General features: G+C 39.3%; 3 protein-coding genes across 5 annotated transcripts in view; 2 read left to right on the plus strand and 1 right to left on the minus strand.

Moving 5' to 3' along the window:
• Positions 1 to 13,504, plus strand: part of bs (serum response factor blistered) — a 28,846-nt gene extending 15,342 nt beyond the window's left edge. The window contains exons 3-5 of one of the 3 annotated variants that reach the window (XM_076519221.1): positions 4,973 to 5,078; positions 8,496 to 8,603; positions 10,248 to 10,428. In XM_076519221.1, coding sequence (XP_076375336.1) covers positions 4,973 to 5,078; positions 8,496 to 8,603; positions 10,248 to 10,285 — 252 coding nt within the window. In that variant the 3' untranslated portion in view covers positions 10,286 to 10,428. Of the gene's footprint in view, positions 1 to 4,972; positions 5,079 to 8,495; positions 8,604 to 8,684; positions 9,822 to 10,247 lie in introns of those variants that run through there. The other 2 variants (XM_033478940.2, XM_076519222.1) reach the window with 2 other exon arrangements.
• A 3,251-nt stretch (positions 13,505 to 16,755) lies between these two features.
• Positions 16,756 to 20,707, plus strand: Epp (Ecdysteroid phosphate phosphatase). The gene is made up of 5 exons (XM_033478943.2): positions 16,756 to 17,108; positions 17,341 to 17,484; positions 17,843 to 18,080; positions 18,148 to 18,849; positions 18,927 to 20,707. The coding sequence occupies exons 2-5, from the start codon at positions 17,378 to 17,380 to the stop codon at positions 19,716 to 19,718; spliced, it is 1,839 nt and encodes a 612-aa protein (XP_033334834.1). The 5' UTR covers positions 16,756 to 17,108; positions 17,341 to 17,377; the 3' UTR covers positions 19,719 to 20,707.
• Etfb (Electron transfer flavoprotein beta subunit) lies at positions 20,492 to 22,194 on the minus strand. Its single transcript, XM_033478945.2, has 3 exons — positions 21,773 to 22,194; positions 21,147 to 21,545; positions 20,492 to 21,058 (listed from the first exon to the last, which is right to left on the minus strand). The coding sequence occupies exons 1-3, from the start codon at positions 21,821 to 21,823 to the stop codon at positions 20,747 to 20,749; spliced, it is 762 nt and encodes a 253-aa protein (XP_033334836.1). The 5' UTR covers positions 21,824 to 22,194; the 3' UTR covers positions 20,492 to 20,746.
• Positions 22,195 to 22,736: the final 542 nt, after the last annotated feature.

Raw genomic sequence — 22,736 nt, forward strand, 5'->3', positions numbered from 1 at the left:
ATTAGGACGCATTTCGCTAAGAAATCACCCCGGTGGATCGCGGCACGAGGAAACGACGAAGACGGCGTCGGTAAGAAGCCGGCCAGGGCAAAAGAGAGAAGGGCAGAAACAGGTGGGGAGCTCCGCGATGGAAGGGAAAGAGAAAGATGGCGGGGGACGGGAGAGAGAAAGGGAGAAGGACCGACAAACGAAGAAAGACAGAGCAGGAGAGAGAGAGAGAGTGAGCGAGAGAGAGAGAGAGAGAGAGAAGGCAATGGAAGGTGGAAGCAGAATACCATATACGGTCACCTTTGTCAAAGCCTGGTTGTCGCCATATACAGGCAATGTTCGCGATGGCAGATACTTATATAGAGTCCAACTTAAGAATCAGGAATGTCGGTTTTTGTCGCGCCTTCTATACACACCCGTGGTAATGGGGGGTACAAATGCGACTCGGAAGTGATTGTCGACAACGCCTGCCGTTGCCGGACAACGGCCGCTTTCGCAGCCCCCCGTGCTTTCGGGAATGCTTTATGAACCGTGGTCCAGCGACGGTCATCTTGGCTGCCGACGTCCTCCCCGAGCTCACCCTGATCTTGACTTTACCCCTGCAGCCTGTAAATCGCCTCCTTCTGGCCTGGCGAGCTCCGTAAATTTTTCGATCCGACGCTCGTTCCTTATGGTACAAAATGTGGGACACGATCGACGACTGTTAGAAGTCTTCGGCTTCGGGAACTGCGATATGGGACACCGACGACACGCTGAAATGAAGGTAGTTGTGTTCACATTCGTTATAGAGAATTTTTTTAGCGGAATGCGTTATCGGTGGCGCAGTCAGCGAGTGATCTAGATTCTTTACTCTTCGGGTTCTCACAAAGATAGGAACGATGTGAAACGTTGGTGTCGTGGATTTTGGGTTCGAAGCTGAAAAACGACGATACGAAGATAGTTATGGCGACGTTCATTTTGGACAGGTTTTCGGTAGGGAACGTTGTTCTAGTACAAAATGGAGGACACGGTCTGAACTCTCGTAGGTCTCCGGGTTCTCGGGAAAATGAGAACGGTGTGAAACGTTATCGTAGATGCGGATTTTCAGTTGGAAGTTAGCAGACGACGAGGTAGCTTGGTTTTGCGAAATGTTTCGGTAGGTCGTTTATTAGAACACAAAATGGAGGACATGATCATCGAAGGTCGAAGGTCGTAGAGTTTGCAAACAGCATCGACAAGCTCGGTCTTGGAGAATTATTCTGTCACACCGTTGCTACGATACAAAATGGCGGGCATGATCATCCGTTGACACTCTTGGCAGGCTCGTTAACGTTTCGAATTAGTAACATTCTCCAACGAGAATGGTTCTCGTCGAGCAAGGCGTCGCTGCGAAGCAGGCTTCATGTTGCAATCTCGCGATCGGCGATATCGAGAAAGACGGTTCCCAAAAATTCGCTTCTTAAGCAGTGCTGGCAACACAGGATGTTAAAAAATCACTGTCAAACTGTTCGGATCGCAACCTCGAATCGGGCGACTGCAACTATTCGAATCTTGTTCCCGGACGATCACTCCACTTCTGCACAACCGCGTTTGGACGCGACGATGGTGCTGTCCATCCGGTGACCGATATCTTAACAGTACTTCGATCCGAGCGAGCCGCTGCGATCGAATCACGGCGACTGCCGGATCAGCCGAATCCGTGGCCACGATAAAATGAGCCGGCGATCCTCGTATGAGGATTATCGGTAGCGAACGATCGCTACCGATCGGTCCCCAAGCGGAGGCGCATCGTCGTGTAGGCAGCGATCCATCGGCGAGTGGGTCCTAATCTCGGCAGCCGGTGCCCGCCGGGGGACCCGATTTGCTTTCTCTCGATGCAAACGCGATCGGCGCACTCGCGACATGTGTACGCGTCCTAACGAGGGAGTCGAAATGCATGTATAACGCATAGAGGCAAAGCGTGCGGCGCGATGCAACGCGATGCGATGCGATGCGATGCGATGCGATGCGGCACGGCGCGGCGCGGCTTCGCTCGGCTCAGCTCGCCGGTGGAAAAAAAGGCTTCTCCACGGTGATGGCGGCAGAGCCCGGGGAAAGAAAGTCACCCGGGGAAACATAGAGTCCTGCGTAAATTTGTGAGAATCTCCCGTGGAAGCGCGGTACGAGTTCAGGCCGCGCGGATGACCATATAAGGTGCGCGAACAAGCTCGCGCATCTCTCCCTGCTAGGTAGGTAGGTAGGTAAGTTGGTTGGTTCGTTGGTTGTTTCGTTGCTTGCTTAGTTGGTTGCTAGACTCCGGCTGATTGATTGGTTAGTTGGCTGTTTGATTGGCTCGCCGATATTATTACCGAGGCGTTATCTACGATTTACAGGCCACGCACCACGTGATGCCATCCTCTTCTTCTTCTTCTTCTTCTCTCTTTCTATCTTTCTCTCTCTCTCTCTCTCTCTCTTCCTATCTCTTGTTTCTTTCTCTTTCGTCCTCTCTGTCTTCTCTTCGGACCGCCACTCGTTAAGGGTCTGGAATTTACGGTCCCGTACAGGTGTACGTTATTGTGTATCACTTATGACGGTCGTTCCGCGGCTCGATGTCGCGATTTATTCGACGTTCGCTTGATTGTTGCCCTTTCTTCCTCGGGATATGCTAATTGCCGATAAGGGAGAGGGCCGATCCCGGGAGGTCGTTAGCATTCGGCGGTCCTTCTCGGCTGTTTAGGTAATTGCGGCGGGGCGAAGGCGGAAAAAAATCGATCTTCCTTCGTCAGTTTCTGCGGAGAAGCTATTAGGAGACGTTACGAGCGCCGTGACACCTGAATCCTAAATCTGGCGTACGACTTTTACTGTTTTCGACGCGTGTCAGGTTTATCACGTTATTAACCGCGATCGTTATCGTAGGATTTTTAGATCTTTAACGAAAGAGACTCGCCGCGACAATAAGTGTACACGATCGAATGTACGGCGATGGTACGATGCTTGTCACTCGTCCACATGTCAGCCACTTATGGTCAGCGAAACTTCCTGGAACATTGTAATATCATTTATTACACCATTGTGCGATATTTTTAGCCCGCCGATGCTCCGCAAAACGAACTTCGCTAGCCGCGGGTTTGTAATATTAACATTCGGTTCACGGAACCCGTCGAAATGACAGGTCATTGATTTACGACCATTCAGATTGTAAAGATACGTCTATGAGGTATTTATTCAATGTTATGCGTCGCTTGCGGTAAATATTACAAGAACGCGCGTTAGAAATCAAGGTGAATGTCTTGTTGTTACTTTTGTAAACTAATATAATAATAGCTGTGTTTCCAGTGTTCCGTAAATCTGGTGTTAACGAAACAATATGTAAACTGTTTATTGAATAGTGCTGGAAACTGTCGCGAACGTAATTATTTTACTGAAAAAAGCGAATTTTTACCGAAAAGTCTCAACTGTGTTTAATATTTCGATCAGGTTTGTTGTTTCACTGTGAACAAGAAGAAAAGGAGAAATCTCTTGGCGAAGGAGTCGCTTATCATTTTGCGCAAAATAAATTATCTAATCGGGGAAACTTGTAATTATCGGGAACGCGATTCGAAAGATCGCCGTGAATCGTCGCTGATGGAAGCAATAATAAGGTGGGAAGCCTTGTGACGATGATTCATAAATTTCGTATCGGCGTGACACGATCCGTCCGGACGCCTAATATATGCAAACGAAATTAAGATCTGATTCATGCAGCATCTGATGAATCCGATTAGACGCGCGTGCATATCGAAATACGTTACGCGTTAACCATCGCGCGTGGACGGTATATATCGTCAACAATTTAGAAAGTTAATGGAGTAAAGATCTCATGGAAACGTAAGAATTCATCATGGTTTTTGCCCGGCGATCCTGCGTGTACACGCTTAGGTTTGTAATAATTACGCGGGTTCTCGGAATAAACGCGTAAATGGAAGTCACTTTCAAATCACACGTATGGAGATCCCTCTTGTACTTTGCGCGTCCGTTGGCCAACAAAAAAATGCGAACCGATGAAAAAACGTATTTCGTATGCCGGAAGTGTCTTTGTTCATTGTGACGGGGGGAACATGTTTAAACTATTACTTTCTTAGCTTTATTCGGCCGAGAAAGGCATGCTTCGTGAAACAAGATCATTTTCTTTTCCTTCGCGACGCATTCTTCACTTCGTCGTTGTCAGCGTTGAAGAATCGTAAAACGGTTAATTTGTTTTAATCGCAAGCGAAGTCAAGATATATATATATATATATATATATATATATATATATATAATATATATATATATTAATTGTATATTATATTATATTATATATTGTATATTAATTGTATATTATATTATATATATTATATATATATTATATTATTATATATATATAAGAGAAAAGATTATTTTGGCAACGAAGAAGTCTTACGGGTTTCTCTGATGAAGGATCTTCTAAATTTTCTACGAATTCTACTTTCCAATTAACGAAGTTTATTTGACGTTGGCAATCGAAGAAAGTTAAAGAAGAAACACGCTGGATCTAAAGTGGATTATACGCGATTAAGTATGCTTGTCAACCATTCTTGAGCGGCCATATTTGGACACCTTGTCTGTCCATTTCAAGCTCGAAGCTGCATTAGGCTCCGACTTTCCTATTAATTCAATAACAACATAAATACTTTCATTTTCACGTTGCTCACGACACCTTCGAGCAAATAATATTCTTTGACCCTACGCGATCTAAATGCCTGCGCATTCATTACCGTGCACGCATTCCTAATCTCTTATAAGGGTAACGCGAGATTACAAATCGTTCGAAGTAAAATTAATTAAACGACCTGTTCCTGTAATTACTTCGAAGCTCTGTGGTTGGCGTTGGATTTCTTCCAATATATTCATTGTTAAAGAAACTATTTGGAATCGTTGATACGTTCTAGGATAATTATTTCGGTTAAGCATTTCGCAAATGGTTTTTCATAACTTCTAATAACAAAGGGTGATTCTTTAATGTTCTAGGAAGACGGTACTTCACCTAGGTCGGACGTCTGCGCTAATGAAAGCGACGGAGACACGAGCGATGGCGATTCTCCGGTTTCTAAAGATCTCCCAAAAAATCATTCGGGTGAGTGAATCGAAAAAGATACAATTTTCTATTGTCTCGTGAGATCTGAGATTGAGCTGCATTAGACGCGCGTGAAAAGAGGAGCATTTTAAGTAAAGAAACATTTCTAATACTTTGCTGAGTTTTGCATGAATATCTGCAGTCCCTTTTCACTTGTACTTTAGGTAGAATATTAAACAATTCACACTTTAGAAATTGATTTCCACATACTGATTTGAAGCAGTGAATGTTGATAGATACTAGTATAAAATTCATGCACACTATGTTCGAAAGCAAAGAGAAAATACTATACTGTTTAATTGTAGTGCGTGTATCGTCTCCGAGTTTCTGCAATTCCTAAACGGTTTCCATTTGCGAGAGAAGGTCAGATGAGCTTGTTGATATAATTCTTTAACATTCAGCTGGCATTAGCTTCAAACCAGCTATCGTAAGCGCGGTGGTTATCGTGAGCCTTCCAAAATGGCGGAATTTATATAATGCATTCCATCGGCTCGTACAAACTGTTACGCGCCGTTTTCGATGATTATTCGTAAAAACACACTGTTCCAACAATTCGTAAAAATCAGCTCTGAACATTTCGCGCACACATTTTCGTGCAGCTCGGCCTGTCGTGTCTGTCCATTATCGATTGCTTCTACTTAAAGCTAATGCACATCAACAGAGTTATTAGTTCTCCATTGTAATCTTCGAACAATTAGTCTGACAACGACGGAAACAACCGCGGAAAAGAAACGTGCTATGCGTTCATGTTTATCTTAAGTAGAAAAAGTTGGTAATGGACAGACACGCCCAGACGCTCTCGACACGACAAAATTTTATACCACATGCTTGTATTCATATTTTTCACACGAAAACATCGTTAGTAACTTCACCGTTGGCACGTCATTATTAAACGCAATCTATTCTTTCGCATAAATCCGTAATAACAAGATTCGGAAAATATAATAAGCAATTCTTTTATTCGGTATATTTTCGTGTGATGTGTGTTTCAACATTAAATACTGTTCTGCTAGAGAGGATATTTCCGTTGTAATTACCATTTCCTAGAACGGTACTAATAACCATATGCGTGGGTGTATTTGCGCCTTTTCGAACCACTGTTTTGTTAGTAACACGCTGTTTCATTCGATGAGGACGCATGTGTGTTTACACAATTTAGATGAGTATTTCAAATAAAGGATTACACGGGTCCATTAAAATTGAATCAATCCTTATGTAGTGTGTTTTCTAATGTAAGTATGTTTTCAATACTTTCAAATATAATGCGTTTTAGTATTTTCGAATATAATGTGTTTCAATACTTTTCGATGTATTTTAATACTTTTAACTGTAATGTGTTTTAGTACAATTCAATATATAATGTATTTTAATACTTCTAAAAATAATACATTTTGATATGTTTCTAATGCTGAATACATTTAGACTTCCCACAATTTTTATTATAATGTATTCTTGAATTAGGAAATGCGTTTGATCATTTCTTACAAAAAGAGTCTTCGTGACTCCAAGAATTATAAATGAAGAATATGAAACTGACGAGTCAATGAGACTCTGAACCACTAAAAATTGCTATACCTACGGCACAACTATTTTCAGTGTTTCTCAAATCAAATGCTATTCGAAATATCATCTCAACAATTTTTTACGACGAATAAAAAATCTTACTTTAGAAGGCACATTCTTTCGAACAGATAAAATATTTTATTTCTAAAAGCACACACAGACTCTCTCGATCAAGTAAAATATCTTATCTTTAAAAACACGTTCGTTCGAACAAATAAAATATTTTCTTTCCAAAGAGACACATGCACGATCGAAAATAAAACGTATATTTACTGTTTATCGTTTAAAATATACTATTCCACTCAGATCGGGCCGTATTACAGGGAACAAAGCCGAAATCGCGTTGACAATTTTCCCCAGCGCGCCGCGGTGGGAACAAGAAAACGTGACACCGTTTCCTCCGGTGTCTGGAACAGTTTCACCTCCGCGACCGATCTCGTCGATCCTCGTCTCCGAATCGTCCGGCCGGTGTCCCGTCAACAAAAAAGAAAGAAAAAATAAGAAAAAAAAGAACGGATCCGAATGTAAGAACCGGGTAACAACGGTGTCAGCTGCTTAGACCTCTTGGACCTCGTGTCAGATTTGCGCGCGGGATGGTGGGGCAATTAGCGAATTTCCTCGTGGGCGTGCCAGGAGTCGCGAAACCGAGGCAGCGAGCGGTAAAAGCCGGCGTGGAAAATCGTTAGAGCGTATAGGTAGCCCGGCGAGCCGCCGTGTCGGGGCGAACGTGTGCAATCCAATCAGTCAGGTAGGTCGGTAGACAGAGAGGCGAGCTCGTAGAGAAACGAGAGAATGGCAGAATGGTATAGTATATATCGACGAGTGTGCGGTTTGAGCGCGCGCGGGCCCGAGCTTGAGCCTCGGGAGCCTCGGGAGCCCGAGTGCTCGAGGGAGCGAGAAAACGCGCGAGCCGCAAGAGAGGGAGAGGATAAAGGAAAGAGGACACTTAAAATGCGAAAAGTGTGCGAGCGATGACGAGGTTATCCGTGTAGGGGAGTACATAAGGAGTTGTACGGGCCGCGATGACCAAACTAAGACAACGACGCGATGCCTAACTGGGAAGTAAGATCCGGTCGAAAGCCGCGCTCCGATGCAGGTGTACACATAAATATCGATGCTAATATATGGAGTGGATGCCATCCGACTTACCGATCGCCGGCATGACGTACGCCTCTCTTTTATTTTTTTGTCTTTTCGCCTCTCCATTGTTCCCCGCCTGGCCGACTGTCTCCGCCCCGGAATTTTGATAACTCGACACGCGCTCATATCGAACCGCCGATCTGCTACCGATCCCTCGTTTCGACCACCCTGCCGCCGCCACGTGAGATTTCCTCCTTTTCCTTTTTTACGGGTCTTTTCGACTTTCGCCCGAACGATCTGCCCTGGATCGCGACGATTTTCGGGACGAGCGAGCGTCGATCGCTCGTAGAAAAATCGGGTGATAGAAAGAAAAAGAAACGAACCCTGGATTGGAGATGATATCTTTTATCGGGTCATTAAGTATGAAACGCGTACTTTACTCTGTAATTTTACTCTGAAATCTATGCATTTCATGCTTAATGACCTAACAATAATATAATAATGGTTTAGGAACAGGGGATGTGCCAAAATCAGAGATAGCTCGTCGATCGAAGTTTCGTAATTGATGAGATCAATTTCCGTGATGAAAAAAGCAAAAAGTTGTTGAGAGAATGTAACGAAACAAAGAAGTAACATGTGAAATAAAGAAGAATTTATACAACCGTGGCTCCGTGAACAGAAGCGGATCGGTCCGATTCAGAAAGAAATGAAACTATTTGCTCATCGACGAACGCATGCACGTATATTGTATTTTGCCATGATTTCTTTTTGTAGGTATAATGTATCATCAGATGCCACAAACAGTCATTTATTCGCCGAGCCCAGGAGTTCTGCTTGGTATCGGTCAGAACGGTCAACCTGTGCAGATTTCCCAGGAAGGAGGTGAGGACCCCGTGAAATTCCCCACATTTAAATCCACAGAAAATTGAAAGAGCTTGTAGAAAATCTTTTATCGAAAAATAGGAGAGATTTCAAGATGAGATTGGAGTTTAATCACGTATCTCGTAGTGGAACCATCTAGCTGCTCGGCCAACACAGAGCTCTTCAGTTTAATTATTATTTGAAATTAGACGATTCTATTAGGACGAATAGGCGAAGAATCTACAGTATGGAGGAAGAATGTATCGGTTCCTTATACGCCAAGTTGAGAAACACACAGCCGAATTCGAAAACAAAGAGCTCTTTATGAAACAATTGCATTCCGACTCTGTGTTCCATTTCAACAGCGCGTACGTCTAGGGTATTCTCTCCCTATTCTCACCGTTCGGGATTGGCAACACAATGCAAGATAGCACTGGCCACGATTCTGCAATCATATCATACGCGTTGACACCCATCCGTTTGTCAACTACCTACCCATTTAGCGAGAACGGCGATAAGACTTTCAAAAGTCAACGTAACTCTAGCGTAGAAACTGGTTCGAAACCACGTAACATCTCCGAAAATAATTCATGCACGAACTCTACAAATTACATTGCAAGAGAACGTTAAGCTAGATACTGTACCCACGTTATACATATTATTTCGTCAACATCGTAGCAGCAGGACAGAAATGCAGAACATTTGAAACGTTCTCTCCACCAACAGATCACTGGTTTTTGGCCAAACTTCAATAATCAGAGACAGTCCAAAATGCGAGAACTCGTGTTACAGAGTGCCAAAATTAGTGGAACCAACAACCATGTAGCCAAATCTCCCTGATCTTTGCTACAGTGTCTATCGGGTTCACCCTTCTACAGATCGAGTACTGCAAAGTCGTCAAACTAAGCATTAATTAATAAATTCGTTCTTGTCTCTTTCACGAGGTAACACATGTGTCTGTTGTTCAATTTGCGGTATTTATGAAACATTTTATTGTTAACTCTATCGAAACGTTGTTTAGTTTGCGGTGTTTATGAAACATTTAATTGTTAATTTGATTTAAACATTGTTTGATGTGTAATACTTACGAGAAATTGCATCTACCATGATCGTTCTATGATTTGTAACAAGAATATGATGTAAGTGCAAGTAACATAATATGATTTTCATTCATACAATACGAATATAACATAAAGTCATGAAAATAATATTAAAAAAAAAATGATGTTCCTTTTATTATACTTTCTCATTTCAATCAGCTCTGAAAGGGTTAACAACATACACAATTTATTACACCTGCAGGTATACCTCAACACCGTTAACTATGAGAATCAGTAAGGACTTCATCTAGCACTATACCTAAGCGGTCGTTCCACTATCCGAATGTTCACGCTTTTCTTCAGATAATCAAAGTTCCACTGTACCTACTAAGGGTCGGTTGCACTAGTCATCGATTGCGACCACCGAATGTCCACGATTTCGAAAATACGATGGCACATTTCTCGCGCATAATTTCGCTCGTGCTGAATTAGGTACGCCGAGTTGCGAGTCTGATCTGCAAAAGGATGAACCCGAAGGTAGAATCGCGAGTGCGAGCCCTGCAAAAGCTCGACCCCCAAATTCGGTCCAGCTGGTGAAGACGTTACCGGTTTGATTGGACCCCAGGATTTCGGGATTGTTCGCAGGCACAGTGGCTCCGGTGAACTCGACGCAGAACAATCAGCCGTTCATCACGATCCCCTTGAACGTAGCGATGAGCGCCGCGGGTCTGTCGATGCCGGTCACCTCCAGGATGAATCTGTCGCCGTCGCCGCGATCGCCGACGACGACGACGACGACGACGGCGACGACGTCGGCCTGCGACCTGCCATCGGACCTGAGCAAAGACCGTGAGTGACACCGTGCCCGGATCGTCGTACTCGGCTGAGAAACCTCGGCGGGCCTGTCGCTCGCCGATATGCGATGACTTATTTAAATGGACAATCATTTCACGACGGTAATTCGGCAGCCACGAACGCGTGACCCCACGGAAAATACCGGAGCGGAACCATCCTCGCGATCATGGACGCCTGTGCTCGTTGCTGGAACCTCGGCGAGACATCCTCGGAATCTAACGTTCAATTTCCTGCGACGGTCTTCGTTAAATGACAGCCAGGGATCGAGACGAGCATCGGGTATGACGGGCGCGACGACAAGCTAGCCTTCCGATGGCAAGATCAGTTGTAATCGTCCGTAGTCTCTTCTTCTTTCAGCTCGAAGCTTAAAGGAGCAGAGCTCGAGATCGTTCTCATGTTGTTTCGTTTCGGACACAAGGTATTATCGATACCTCGGAATTATTTCGTGATATAGTAATGTCTCTCTAATTGACGCTCAAATTGTCCACAAAAATGGACAATTTGCGAAGAGGAGATACGATTATTCGAGCCTTGCGGTTCGTTTTCATAGTTACGAATTGCCAACAACTATAAGAACGAGTCGCAGGGCTCAAATAATCGTATCTCCTCTATCAAAAAATTGTCCATTTTTGTGCACAATCTGAGAGACAGTCAGGGAGACATTACTGTATACGAGGTCAGTCATTCAACTGTTTCACCTTAATTTTTCTTACACGGCAACAATTAATTCTATCTCCATTTTTCTATCAAAATATGAAGTTCACTTGACAAAATATGAAATACGCATGCAACATACGAGTTCGGAACCTGATGTAATATTTTATTCTCTATTTAATAGACTATGGAATGACATGATAAAATGTTGCATATTATAGTTAAAATCTGCTGTATATACCACACGACTTTCCTTCGAAACATTCTTTCGTACAGCAAGAATAATTAAGACGAAAGGGTTGAATGAGCATCTTTTATAGAACTCTTCCAGCGTTTCATGCGAAGTCAGGAAGTAAAATGTTCTTTCCCCTGTTGATGGTTCCAGACGAAGAGTTACGTCAAACTCTATTTTATTGTCTTTTGCTTGCAATGATTGCAATCCACCGTTCGATGTCGATTTGATCGGTTCGATCGGGGGCGTTTTTGTGGTCGATGATCATTCAGGGGGCTTGTCTCGATCGCAGGCTCTCTTTCTCAGCGACGGTAACGAGTCGCAGACGTCTTCGACCGACGAAACTGTCGTTCCGCGGATCAGCGTGACCATCCTCGAACGAGATCGCTCCGGAATGATTTCGCTCGCCGAAATTAATTTTCTACTACTCGCAGCAATTCGAGGTAAGCTCGAAATCGTCGGAAAGAATCGTTGGAGGCTGATTCCGCTGTTTGTTAATCGAGCGCGCCGAACGTCGGAGACAGGCTGTACCGACACCGCGAACCACCCCCCGGATGCGTTTGCATTCGGCGACACATTTTCGTTGAAGCTGGGCCCACGTTGCCAGCAGTTAGTCGATATCTATGCAATACTAGTCGAGCTAGTATACTAGTATACTGGAGTACTAGTCGGCGAACGTTCCTCGGAGCAACTTTTCACTTTCCTCGTGGTTCACCATCCCCCGAGGTGTGTCCGCTGTTTCGGACATTGTTGATAGGGTCGCGTAGGAAATCGAGTCGATATATAATTTTTGTTTTTTCAGCGACCGAGCATCGCGATTATTTTGCAGATCCGATGGCGAGCGCGGGACGAGCCGTTCCCGGAATCAGGAAAAATCGAGAAGGGTGATTTTTCTAGTCCGGAGACCTCGCGTCGTACTCGCCGGGGTGCGACCACATGAATTCAATTGTAAAATTCATTCGCAGTTATCTAAGCATTTTTCTTTCATTAATGGTTAAGATCGATCGTTTCTTGAGCGGTGTCGCGCAGTGGCACCTTTTCCCAAAACAAATTCGCCACGATTTCCGACGATTTTATGAGGAATGCAAAATGGGAAAATGGGAAATCAGACGCTGCTAACCACTGTTTCTTTTAACTTACATGCTTGCTTCACCAAGAGATGAATATTGCGCGAAGATTCATTTCTTCTTTTATTAACTTCATTGTATCGCAAATAATATAACAGTAGTCTTAAATTCTTCTGAAGTTTTAACTACTGGATAATTTAATGTATCAATTTTTGCTGTAAGTGCATAAAGATCCGCAGTCTAGTCAAGAATCTTGTCAAAGCAGCCCTTTCGATGACTATGGGAACTTTTTCTGCTAAGTTCACATATTTTAATGATAAAATGTTCTACAAATTGTATCTTGACCTTAACAAATTAAAGACCTCGAAGATATTACAAAACGTTAGAATTGGTCGTTTCTGACGGTCTGTATCTCAGTGACCATGCACGATATTTGAAAAATTTCAAACGACAGTTGTTGCTCTGAGATGCACGTAACGGATGTAGTGCAGCAGCTTTTTGCTGCTAACTGTTTGGGAAAAGGTACCACCGTTCGCCGGCCCCTCGATCGTACATGGTGCTTTTAAAGTGAACTACATATATAATCGATGTTATCCTCCTGTTGAAAAAGAAACCGCGGCAGAATCATTTGCGACTGGTTCCTGTTTTGTTCACGAATGCGATTCACTGTGCCCTCTTGATCGAATTGTACGTTGAATATAGCCTTTTGTAACTCGGTGTGATACAAGAACGATTCTTCCCTTAATAACGATTTCTTCGCAAGAACGCTTGCATTTAATTAACGGCGGCTCGCGATTCGATCAGCGCCGCGATTCGATATCCTTCGTGTAGATGGACGTGTGCGCATTTGGTAACGATGATTTTCGGGATCGATGATCGGCTAATTGTTCGGGTGATAACGTTGTCATATGTTCTCCAATCGGCCGTTCAAACGGACAACGTTGAATCGTTAACCGTAATTAGCGATTAAGCAAGCACTATTGTCAGCCACGTTGATTTAACAGTATTTTTTAATGACACAATCTCTATTTTACACACGATATGGAAATAAATTATTAGCTTGTGATAGATAAACACGCGAGGAACTTGTATTTTTTTACAATACACCTGCGACTTGTTTTCACGCACGGACTTGTGTACCATCGATTCCGTGATCGCATACCGATCATCGAATAGTGCCGGAAAGGGGTTGTTTGTAAATATAAAACGATATCGCTGCTATGTCGGAACGTTCTGTTCCTCCTTGTTGTAACTTAATGGTAGAAATTTTTTGGCCGAGACAGAACGAGAAATTCGCGTCGGTGTTTCGATTAGAAAGAATAAGATATCTTGTACGACATGTAAGGTGAGTCTACAGGATGTTTCAGCATTTAGCCGGCAATATGTTTCGAACACGGCGGTGTCTAAACGAGAGAAACGATTATTATACGACCCATTTCTTTGAATGATACACGACCGATAAAAATGTAATGGTATTTATTCTCGAAAACTTTGTAGATTCACCTTAGACTATCGAAGTGTAAGGTGATATGCAGTCGGAACAACAGCAATTGTTAATGCAAGAATGCGAGTGACTTGTATAAAAGAACATCGAGGAATGGTCTTTCTGAAAAACTGATTGATTTCCCGATTGATTTTAGTGTCGATATTTTCGAAAAGTGCCTTCGTAGCGGTTTAAGAAATCTAGAGAGATAAATTCAAGGGAGGATCTCTATATCGTCAGAAATTGTCTATCTATCCAGTAAGATGTGACAAACATATCTTTTTTACTTGATAATACCAATCGCAGGGTTGCATCTAGTCGTAAAAATGTGCAGAGTGATGACGGTCATGTTATTGATTTCGAAAGTAATCGTAGATACGTTTTTTCCTTTTTTTTTTTACTAAATTTGTTCACCCAATATAATACGCTATTTTGCGAACGTGTATATCGAAACGGCGAACTCAGTAAGTATTTTTATCGAACTGTTTTGTTAGATTTAATTCGTTCATATTAAGTACATAAGATTGTGCTCGAGTGAAAATTTTATGATATTTACAAATAAATGTTTTCTTGCGCTAAGGAAGAACAGGAAGTTATATAAGTATTACATTAAAGGCAGTTTACAAAGGTGAATGAAGCTTTTCGAAATTTTCTTCGAACCATGACACGTTCTCTTGTTCTAGATCATTTTCCGGGCAAGTGCTATTCTTGTCGAGCGATTTCTACAAGATTGCGGATTTTATGCATTTATGATAAAAAATCAGCGGATAAATTGTTAATAAAAGAACTCTCGTTGCCCGCAATCGTTGCACGATCCTTCTCTATTTTGCATAAAGCTCCGCAGTCTACTAATGATAATGCGATTTCACGTGGCGTTTGAGATTATATTTGGATCTTGACTCACATAGTGCTAAAATACAGTTTGTTGAAATTTAACGAAACGGCGATTGGTTTTCGATGAAATAAGGTAGCCAGAGAAAATTACTCGAGTGTTTCACACATATGCCTATATATTCTATAATAAAATAAAAGTTATCGAAACCATTTTCACTGTTGCTTGTGGACACGATTTTCGCATAGTTCGCGATGTATAGTACATGACAATTTTAACTTTGCGTCGAATAAGATGATAAACGTGAATCCATAAAGTTCAAAGTTCTTATTCTGTGATGGAACAATGTGAAATACGTTTCATGTGAAAACATCTCGATCGATAAATTAACTCGGTTAAAATGCACTTATGACCCTACAATTATTTATTCGGTTTCGCGGTTTCATTCTTCGAGAGAGTGTGAGTAACTCGAGATATAGGTTTCCCGAGATATTAGTTTTGTTCTTTACGGATGATGTTCTTTTCTCCAGCATGATCGGTCGATTATGGTACCCACAGCAACGCCGTCGCGTCGGAGGGAGTTATAACCATGACACACGTTTTTCGGTACGATCGTTATCATTATCCAAACTTTAAAGAAACGAAGTAGAAATTATCAAGATTGATCCACAGTGTTTCACTATATTATGAAATTTTGCTTTATCAACCTGTGCAGAGTGCCATTTTACTTTCTAAGGTGCATGAAAAGTTCCTTGATCCTGTCTGCATTAGATTTGTTATGAATGCAATTGCATTCGCACAAATTCATAGTGACTTGCAAACATGAAACACACTAGCATCCTCTACCATAAGTGTTTTGTGGAATGAAATGGCTAAATCGACTACCAAAAAGATATATTGCATCGACTAATCGAATTGTCTGAGATCTTTGGAAACAGACAAGCAGATGCACTTATTTTGTATTACGCATTTATCGCAATGTAGTCGAACAAATTAATAAGTACGTAGACAAATCACTTTTTTACTTACTTACAATCACTTCTTGGCAACGATAGCATTTTACGATAAAGCAATTGAATAATCGTTTCAATAAAACGAATACAAGCAATGTCTATTCGTATTCATCGTTTATATTTGTTCAACTTGCATTGTCCACACAATTGTAAAGTTCAAGTACGATACACGAACTGACCGTACGTAAAAGTACAAATTCCTTGAGCAGCTGAAGTTAATTTTCTATTAACAGCAAAGTTGCACCGCGCCGTGCAATAATGACGTTGATTATAGATCTCTGTAATTACGATGGAATGTTAATGAGATAAAATACTTAGCGTCTCACAATTTTGTTATTAAAGGGTTTACCATGAATGTACTTGTGCGTAACGCTATATCATTACGGGAATACCAAAGAAAGCCAGATGGTACAAAATGTAAAAGGATAAACGCATTCAGATAGTATATATTTATCACGTCGCGAGTATTTCGTTTACTATAATCTTGTTACACTCGTCTGACAAATATTCTTTACATATTTACAGCACCGAAAATAGAAAAACGGTGCCATAACGAGTTAAAGATGACGACGATAGTTGTGTCATCGATGAATGCGAATCATTAAATCGCGAAAAATAAATAATAACTTGCATACAATTATTTATGACCCTATGAAGCGCGAAAATTTCGACATTGTAACTTCTATTCGAGAATAACGAATTCAAGAACAAAAGATTGAAATTTTCGGCTATATCTAATTATTACCAGGGTCTAATTGCGCTATGTAAACTGTAATAATTGTATATTATGTGCTGTGAGGGTTGTTTGGATTTCTCTTGGATTTTATAATTTTAATATAAATAAAATTACATGAAATGTGTCAAATATTACCAGTTTATTTAAGAAGAAACGATGAAATTCCATAAGTGATAGCGACTAATTAAGGATGAGAAAAAGTCAGTAAGGCACAGGTAAATAAAATTAATAAATAATAATTCAATGAAAGAGTAAGAATATAGCTATCAAAAATAAGTTACTATGATTGAACTTGATGATATGAAGTTATCTTCCTCGGTTGTTGTGTATCTAATGCAGCGTATTACATAATTAAAGATAAAAAGTTTATCTGCTACCGTAACAAATTTGTATTGTAATCAATATTATCTCAAAATAGGATTGAATAAAATAAAAAATCATGCTACATTTATATAGACATATGAGAAACACGCATCCAATTTGGACATTTATTTGAAATAATATTCAAAATGGCGGACATCAAAATAAGTGTAAAATCAGTATCATTTTAAAGGATAAAAAGTGTATTAAATAAATAAAATTGGATAAAAACAGCTGTATGTTGATTCTATCGAGTAAGATAACTTATTCCTATTCTGTAACTATTTGGAATTTATGAAAGCTTAAAACATATAATATTTTTCTTTTTAAAAGATTTATCGCGAAGTTAGAATGTCGTTCGTTTGAATAGGTTATAAATATTAGATCTATATTTCTGTTTTCTACGTGAATAAACGATAATATCGTAAGAATACGTACATATTTCTGTTTGAAATTTCACGTACCCCTGTAAAACGTTCGTTGCAGCAATGTTGGTAGCATCAGTCGAATGTAATGTACCGTCATGGCGACGTTACCGCCACGGAAAAATCCAACTCCGACGAAAATTTCAAAACAACACTTGACCCCATTGCAAACGCTATTGCAGATGGGTTTTCCTAAACACCGAGCGTGAGTACCATATATTACATTCGTAAAACAGTGTCACTCTTTCGTTGTATTCGCACGAATCCTCACGAACGTTTGCACTGTACATTGTAAACAAACAGCTGTCAAATTTTAAGTATTATTACTATCTTCGTCTTCCCACTAGAATGATTTGTATTAAGTCATTCATTTTCAAGTATAAAGATTAAAGTCTAAATTGTTTGAGTCATTAACTTCTTTTGTTTTCCTAGAAAACAACACATTGCATACAATATACAATATCATTTCTTACAGTGTTTACATCTTGTACTATACCAAAGAGTAATGAATAGAAATAGTATTCTACTCGATGGTAGCTACAACAAATATTTTTTCATTAAAGGGAAAAAGCATTGGCTGCTACAGGACATCGAGGTGTTCAATTGGCATCTGATTGGATAGTGGCTCATGTTGCAGACCCAACTTTGAACTGCGATACACAAAGGGAATATGTTCTATACGTGTGTCCAACAGGTGCATTGGCTGAGCAGCTCAAGAGATTTTGGTCTGAAAGCAAAGAGTTAATGTGGAATAGAGCACACAATTATATGCCACATATTACACTTGTGTCATTTTTCAAAGTATGATATGATGTTATCGATGTATCTTGATTAAAAACAAGAAAAAGCATAACAGTCTTACTTACAGGCTCCAGATGAATCAACCGAAGAATTGGTGAATGCCCTTGAAAATATAGTTAATCAGGATGAATTAACCAATCATATTGAACTGGAGACTTATATTTCTCCAAACTTTATAGGTCTCTTTGTGAAAGACTTCAATGCAGCATGGTTGGAGAACATTGCTCTTCGATATGTAAATAAACTAAGTAGTATGGGCATTTCTGCAAAGCCCAGAGTGAAGTCATTCCATTTGACTTTGATTTATCAGTTCCCCAGCAACCTGTACCAAGAACTTCGTTCAATGGTAGGGAAGCTAACGCTAACTTCATCAGCTAATTGGGAACTTAGATTGTATTCTAGAGACTCGAGGCTACAAAATGCACATGTGCATCAAGTGACACATGGCTATATGCCCAGAGAATACAATGAATTAGAATTAAGAGTGGGAGACTACATATATATCCCAGAAGGAGCATGTAGTTTGTCCACGGACGGTCGGGTTGAAGGCATCTCTTGGTTAACTGGTATGTCGGGTCATCTGCCTTTAAATCATACAAAACGAACAGCACAGTCAGATTCATGGACCTTGCATACTACCATACAATTCACTGATAATAAAAGTGAAACTGTAGAGAAAGATGATATACCTTTAACACGAAAACCACCAGTATTGTTAGCAAATGATTCTACAGATTGTCCTGATGGACTACCAGCAGCTACTGAACCAGTAAATGATATTTCTTGGTATTCTATTAGATGTACTATATTAGATTTCATTCTTATAACATTTTTCTTTTTATATAGCTCGAAGCCTCTGAAGCAGTTTCGCCTTCTGCAAGACAAATTTTTATTTGTCGCCATGGAGAAAGAGTAGACTTTACATTTGGAGCATGGATTCCTTACTGTTTTGAATCAAATGGCTCTTACGTTCGGAGGGATTTAAACATGCCAAAGGAAATTCCATTGAGAAATATACAAGACTTCCAAAACGATAGTCCTTTAACAACTGTAGGTGAAATGCAAGCAAGCTTGATAGGAGAAGCAATGAAATCTTCTAGTATTAAAATAGATGTAGTCTTTACGTCTCCATCGTTGAGGTGTATACAAACATTGGCACATATTTTGAAAGGGTTCGATTCAAATATTCCAATGAAAATAGAGCCAGGTCTGATAGAATGGTTGGCATGGTATCCAAATGGTATACCTGTTTGGATGACGTCTGACGAGTTGATAAAGGCAGGCTTTAATATAGATAAGAGTTACGAACCAGTTATTAAAGCAAAAGAGCTTCCATTGAAAGAGAATGCAGCACAGTATTACGAAAGAAGTTACGAGTTAATTAAACGAATTATTGAAAGTACTGTAGGAAATATATTAATAGTAGCTCATGCAGCTTCATTAGCAGCTTGTACTAGACAATTAACAGGTGGTAGAGTACCACCAGCTGCTGAAGTTACTAAATTAGTACAAAGAGTACCATATTTAGCATGCCTAACAGCTCGTGAAGGGTTGGATGGTTGGCAAATTCATCCGCCACCGTTTCCACCTATCACACATACTAGTAATACTAGATTTGACTGGAAAGTACTATTGTGAAAATATGAATATTATTTTAAGTTTTGCAACCCAATAAGTTTTCTTTTAACTTTTTAATTTATACAAAATATTTTAAAAGAGATGACGAGTATTTATGATATAACTTTTTGGGTTGGGTTATTTATAATCTACAACAAATTGAAAACGATAAGTTGTTGTTCACAGTTACATACAGTTAGTTTCAATATGGAAATGATACGGGTATTGGCATTCGAATCTTCCTTTTCCTTCGAAAAGGATATAGAATAACTTGTATTCTAATCTTTATAAAGATTGTATGAATTCCACATTTCAATATAATAGTTAATAGAAAAATATTTTGTCATAGGTTTCATATTTAATGTTTAAAAGATATTTCGTAAAACAGTACATACATACTATATCTTGCTTGTGATGAAAAAATATTAGTAATTTTAAATGCTTTCGAATCAAATTCCACAGTACGAATTAAAAATATTTAAAGTAACTTGTCAATTGATTGTGCATTGAAATTTTTGAATCTACAAGTATTTTGAAAATACCATTACATATAGAACACATGTAACATATAACGTTACATATATTCTGCAACCATAAGTACTTAATAAAATCTAAGATCTATTACGAACATGGTTGCTAAAGGATTACTTCGCTGTTATCAAAAATTTATATACGTAGAAAAGTTCGTAAAAACTAATAATATTGAAAAGTATCTCTTCACACATATTCTAAGCACTAGCAGAAATAGATAGTGTGTGAATACTGTGTGAAAATATAGAAGTACAAAAACAATGTAGAAAACACAGTGTTGTTATTTACCAAAGAAACATATAAATATATAAAATGTTACAATATTTTATTATGAATATAGTTATATCATAAGGGGACCTACTGCTTTACTTTATGCGATAAAAATTTATTCAGATATAAGATACAACATCTCATGCTGTATAAAAAAACTGTTCTAAATACAGTAACATTTAATAAAAATGTAATGAGTACAAAGACAATGAGATAAATCTATCAATACATTTAACAACAGCATATTATTAGATATGTCCACTTTCCTTCAGTTTTGCAACTAAACTATCAACATCTGGTAAAATGGTACCAGCTTGTCTAACTGGTGGTTCTTCAACTGATAATATATCAATTTTGGCGGAAGTATCAACACCTAGGTCTTTTGGTGTCATCTTTTTCACTGGCTTCTTCTTAGCTTTCATAATATTTGGCAATGTAGCATAGCGTGGTTCATTAAGACGGAGGTCAGCACTCAAAACTGCTGGTGTTTTTAATTTAATGGTCTCCAAACCCCCATCAATTTCACGTGTAACTGTTAGCTCACCATTATTGTTCTCTACCTAATGCAAAAAAGATGATTAAAAAATGATTACAACTATGATTAAAAAATTATTTTACTTATTTAAAATTTTAATGTTACCAACATACTTTACAACAGAATGTCCCAGTTGGCCAATCTAAAATTCCTCCAATCATTTGTGCAGTTTGATTGCAATCATCATCTATAGCTTGTTTACCAACAATAACTAAGTCTGCTTTCTCATCTTGAGCTAATTTTGCTAAAATTTTAGAGACATGAAAGGGCTGCAGAGTTTCATACTCTGGTCCAGATATTTCAACATGAATTCCTCTATCAGCACCCATTGCAAGGGCAGTTCTTATCGTATCTTGAGACTGCGATGGTCCACATGAAACTGCAATTATTTCTTGAACTAATTTCTTCTCTTTCATTCGTACAGCTTCTTCAATTGCAATTTCATCGAAAGGGTTCATTGAATGTTTCACTCCATCTGTTACAACACCTGTCTTATCTGTTTTTACGCGTATCTAAAATAAAATGAAAAATAAATTTAAAAATACTGCAAAAAAATACAATTATCTTCTACATTGAATTTTATAAAAAATGTACAACTGTCTTAACAATTCATGACATTTATTATGACATCCTATGTTAAAATACATGTCAATCTTCATGATAAAATTAAACAATTGGTACATGTCAACAGTATTCACATATACCTTTATACAACTATAAATATATTATTAAAATGTACCTTAACTGCATAATCGATAACTCTCTTCACTCCTACAAGTACACGCGCCATTATTAACTAATAAACAGATCGATATATCGTTCAAAATTATGAATTAGAATGAATTCTTTTTTGAAACATTTATCCTAAAGTATCAATTACTCAACCTCACTTATACGTGGCGGGACTAATTCGACGACAATAGTCTAAAGTTCAATTTCTCCTGTGATATGAAACAAGTATGTTCGTTTCGTGGACATATTTTCATCTAGTGCGCGCTGTTGTAAGTAAACATCACAACATGGCTGTTTCGGGTTGTAAGCTACAGTACAGAAATCCAGAAAAATTAAATAATTAGGTATTTAACTACGAAAACGGTACAGTAAACATAGTGTTTTAAATTTTTGGATCAAGATGACGTCAAACTTGAATTACATCTGATTGGCTTATCTATTTATATAAATATGGCTATGACATGGCAGTAAGAATATTGCTTATATGCGATAACTCCTTCCATGGATCTGATCTATTTGTACGAGATAAAAATTGCAATTATAATCACGTAAACATACACCTATACATAAGAGTAAACACGTCTTATATAATTACATACGATGATGTTTAAGAGGAATTTACAATGATATTTTTTATCGCGTCTGTTTACCTCAGCAAACATGTCTTAAGGCCATTTCCAATTTTATAACATAAAATGGCGCGTAAGCGATAAACATGCACCGAAGAAAAGAATAAGGAAACGAATCATACAATTTACTGGTATTAATGATCTTTTTTTACATGAATAAAATAAACAAGTCAATTTAGTATAAATTTTTTTAATACACATGACATTTAAAATTACAATTACGAATTAGCCAGTGAATACTATCCATCAGTAACTGTTAGGACGCACATGATTTTAATAAATCATTTGTCATAGATATGCTTCCATAAAACCACTGTAAAAAATAGAATAACGAATATTAAG

Source organism: Megalopta genalis, chromosome 2 (genome assembly GCF_051020955.1).
Source record: "Megalopta genalis isolate 19385.01 chromosome 2, iyMegGena1_principal, whole genome shotgun sequence".
Lineage (NCBI taxonomy): Eukaryota > Metazoa > Arthropoda > Insecta > Hymenoptera > Halictidae > Megalopta > Megalopta genalis.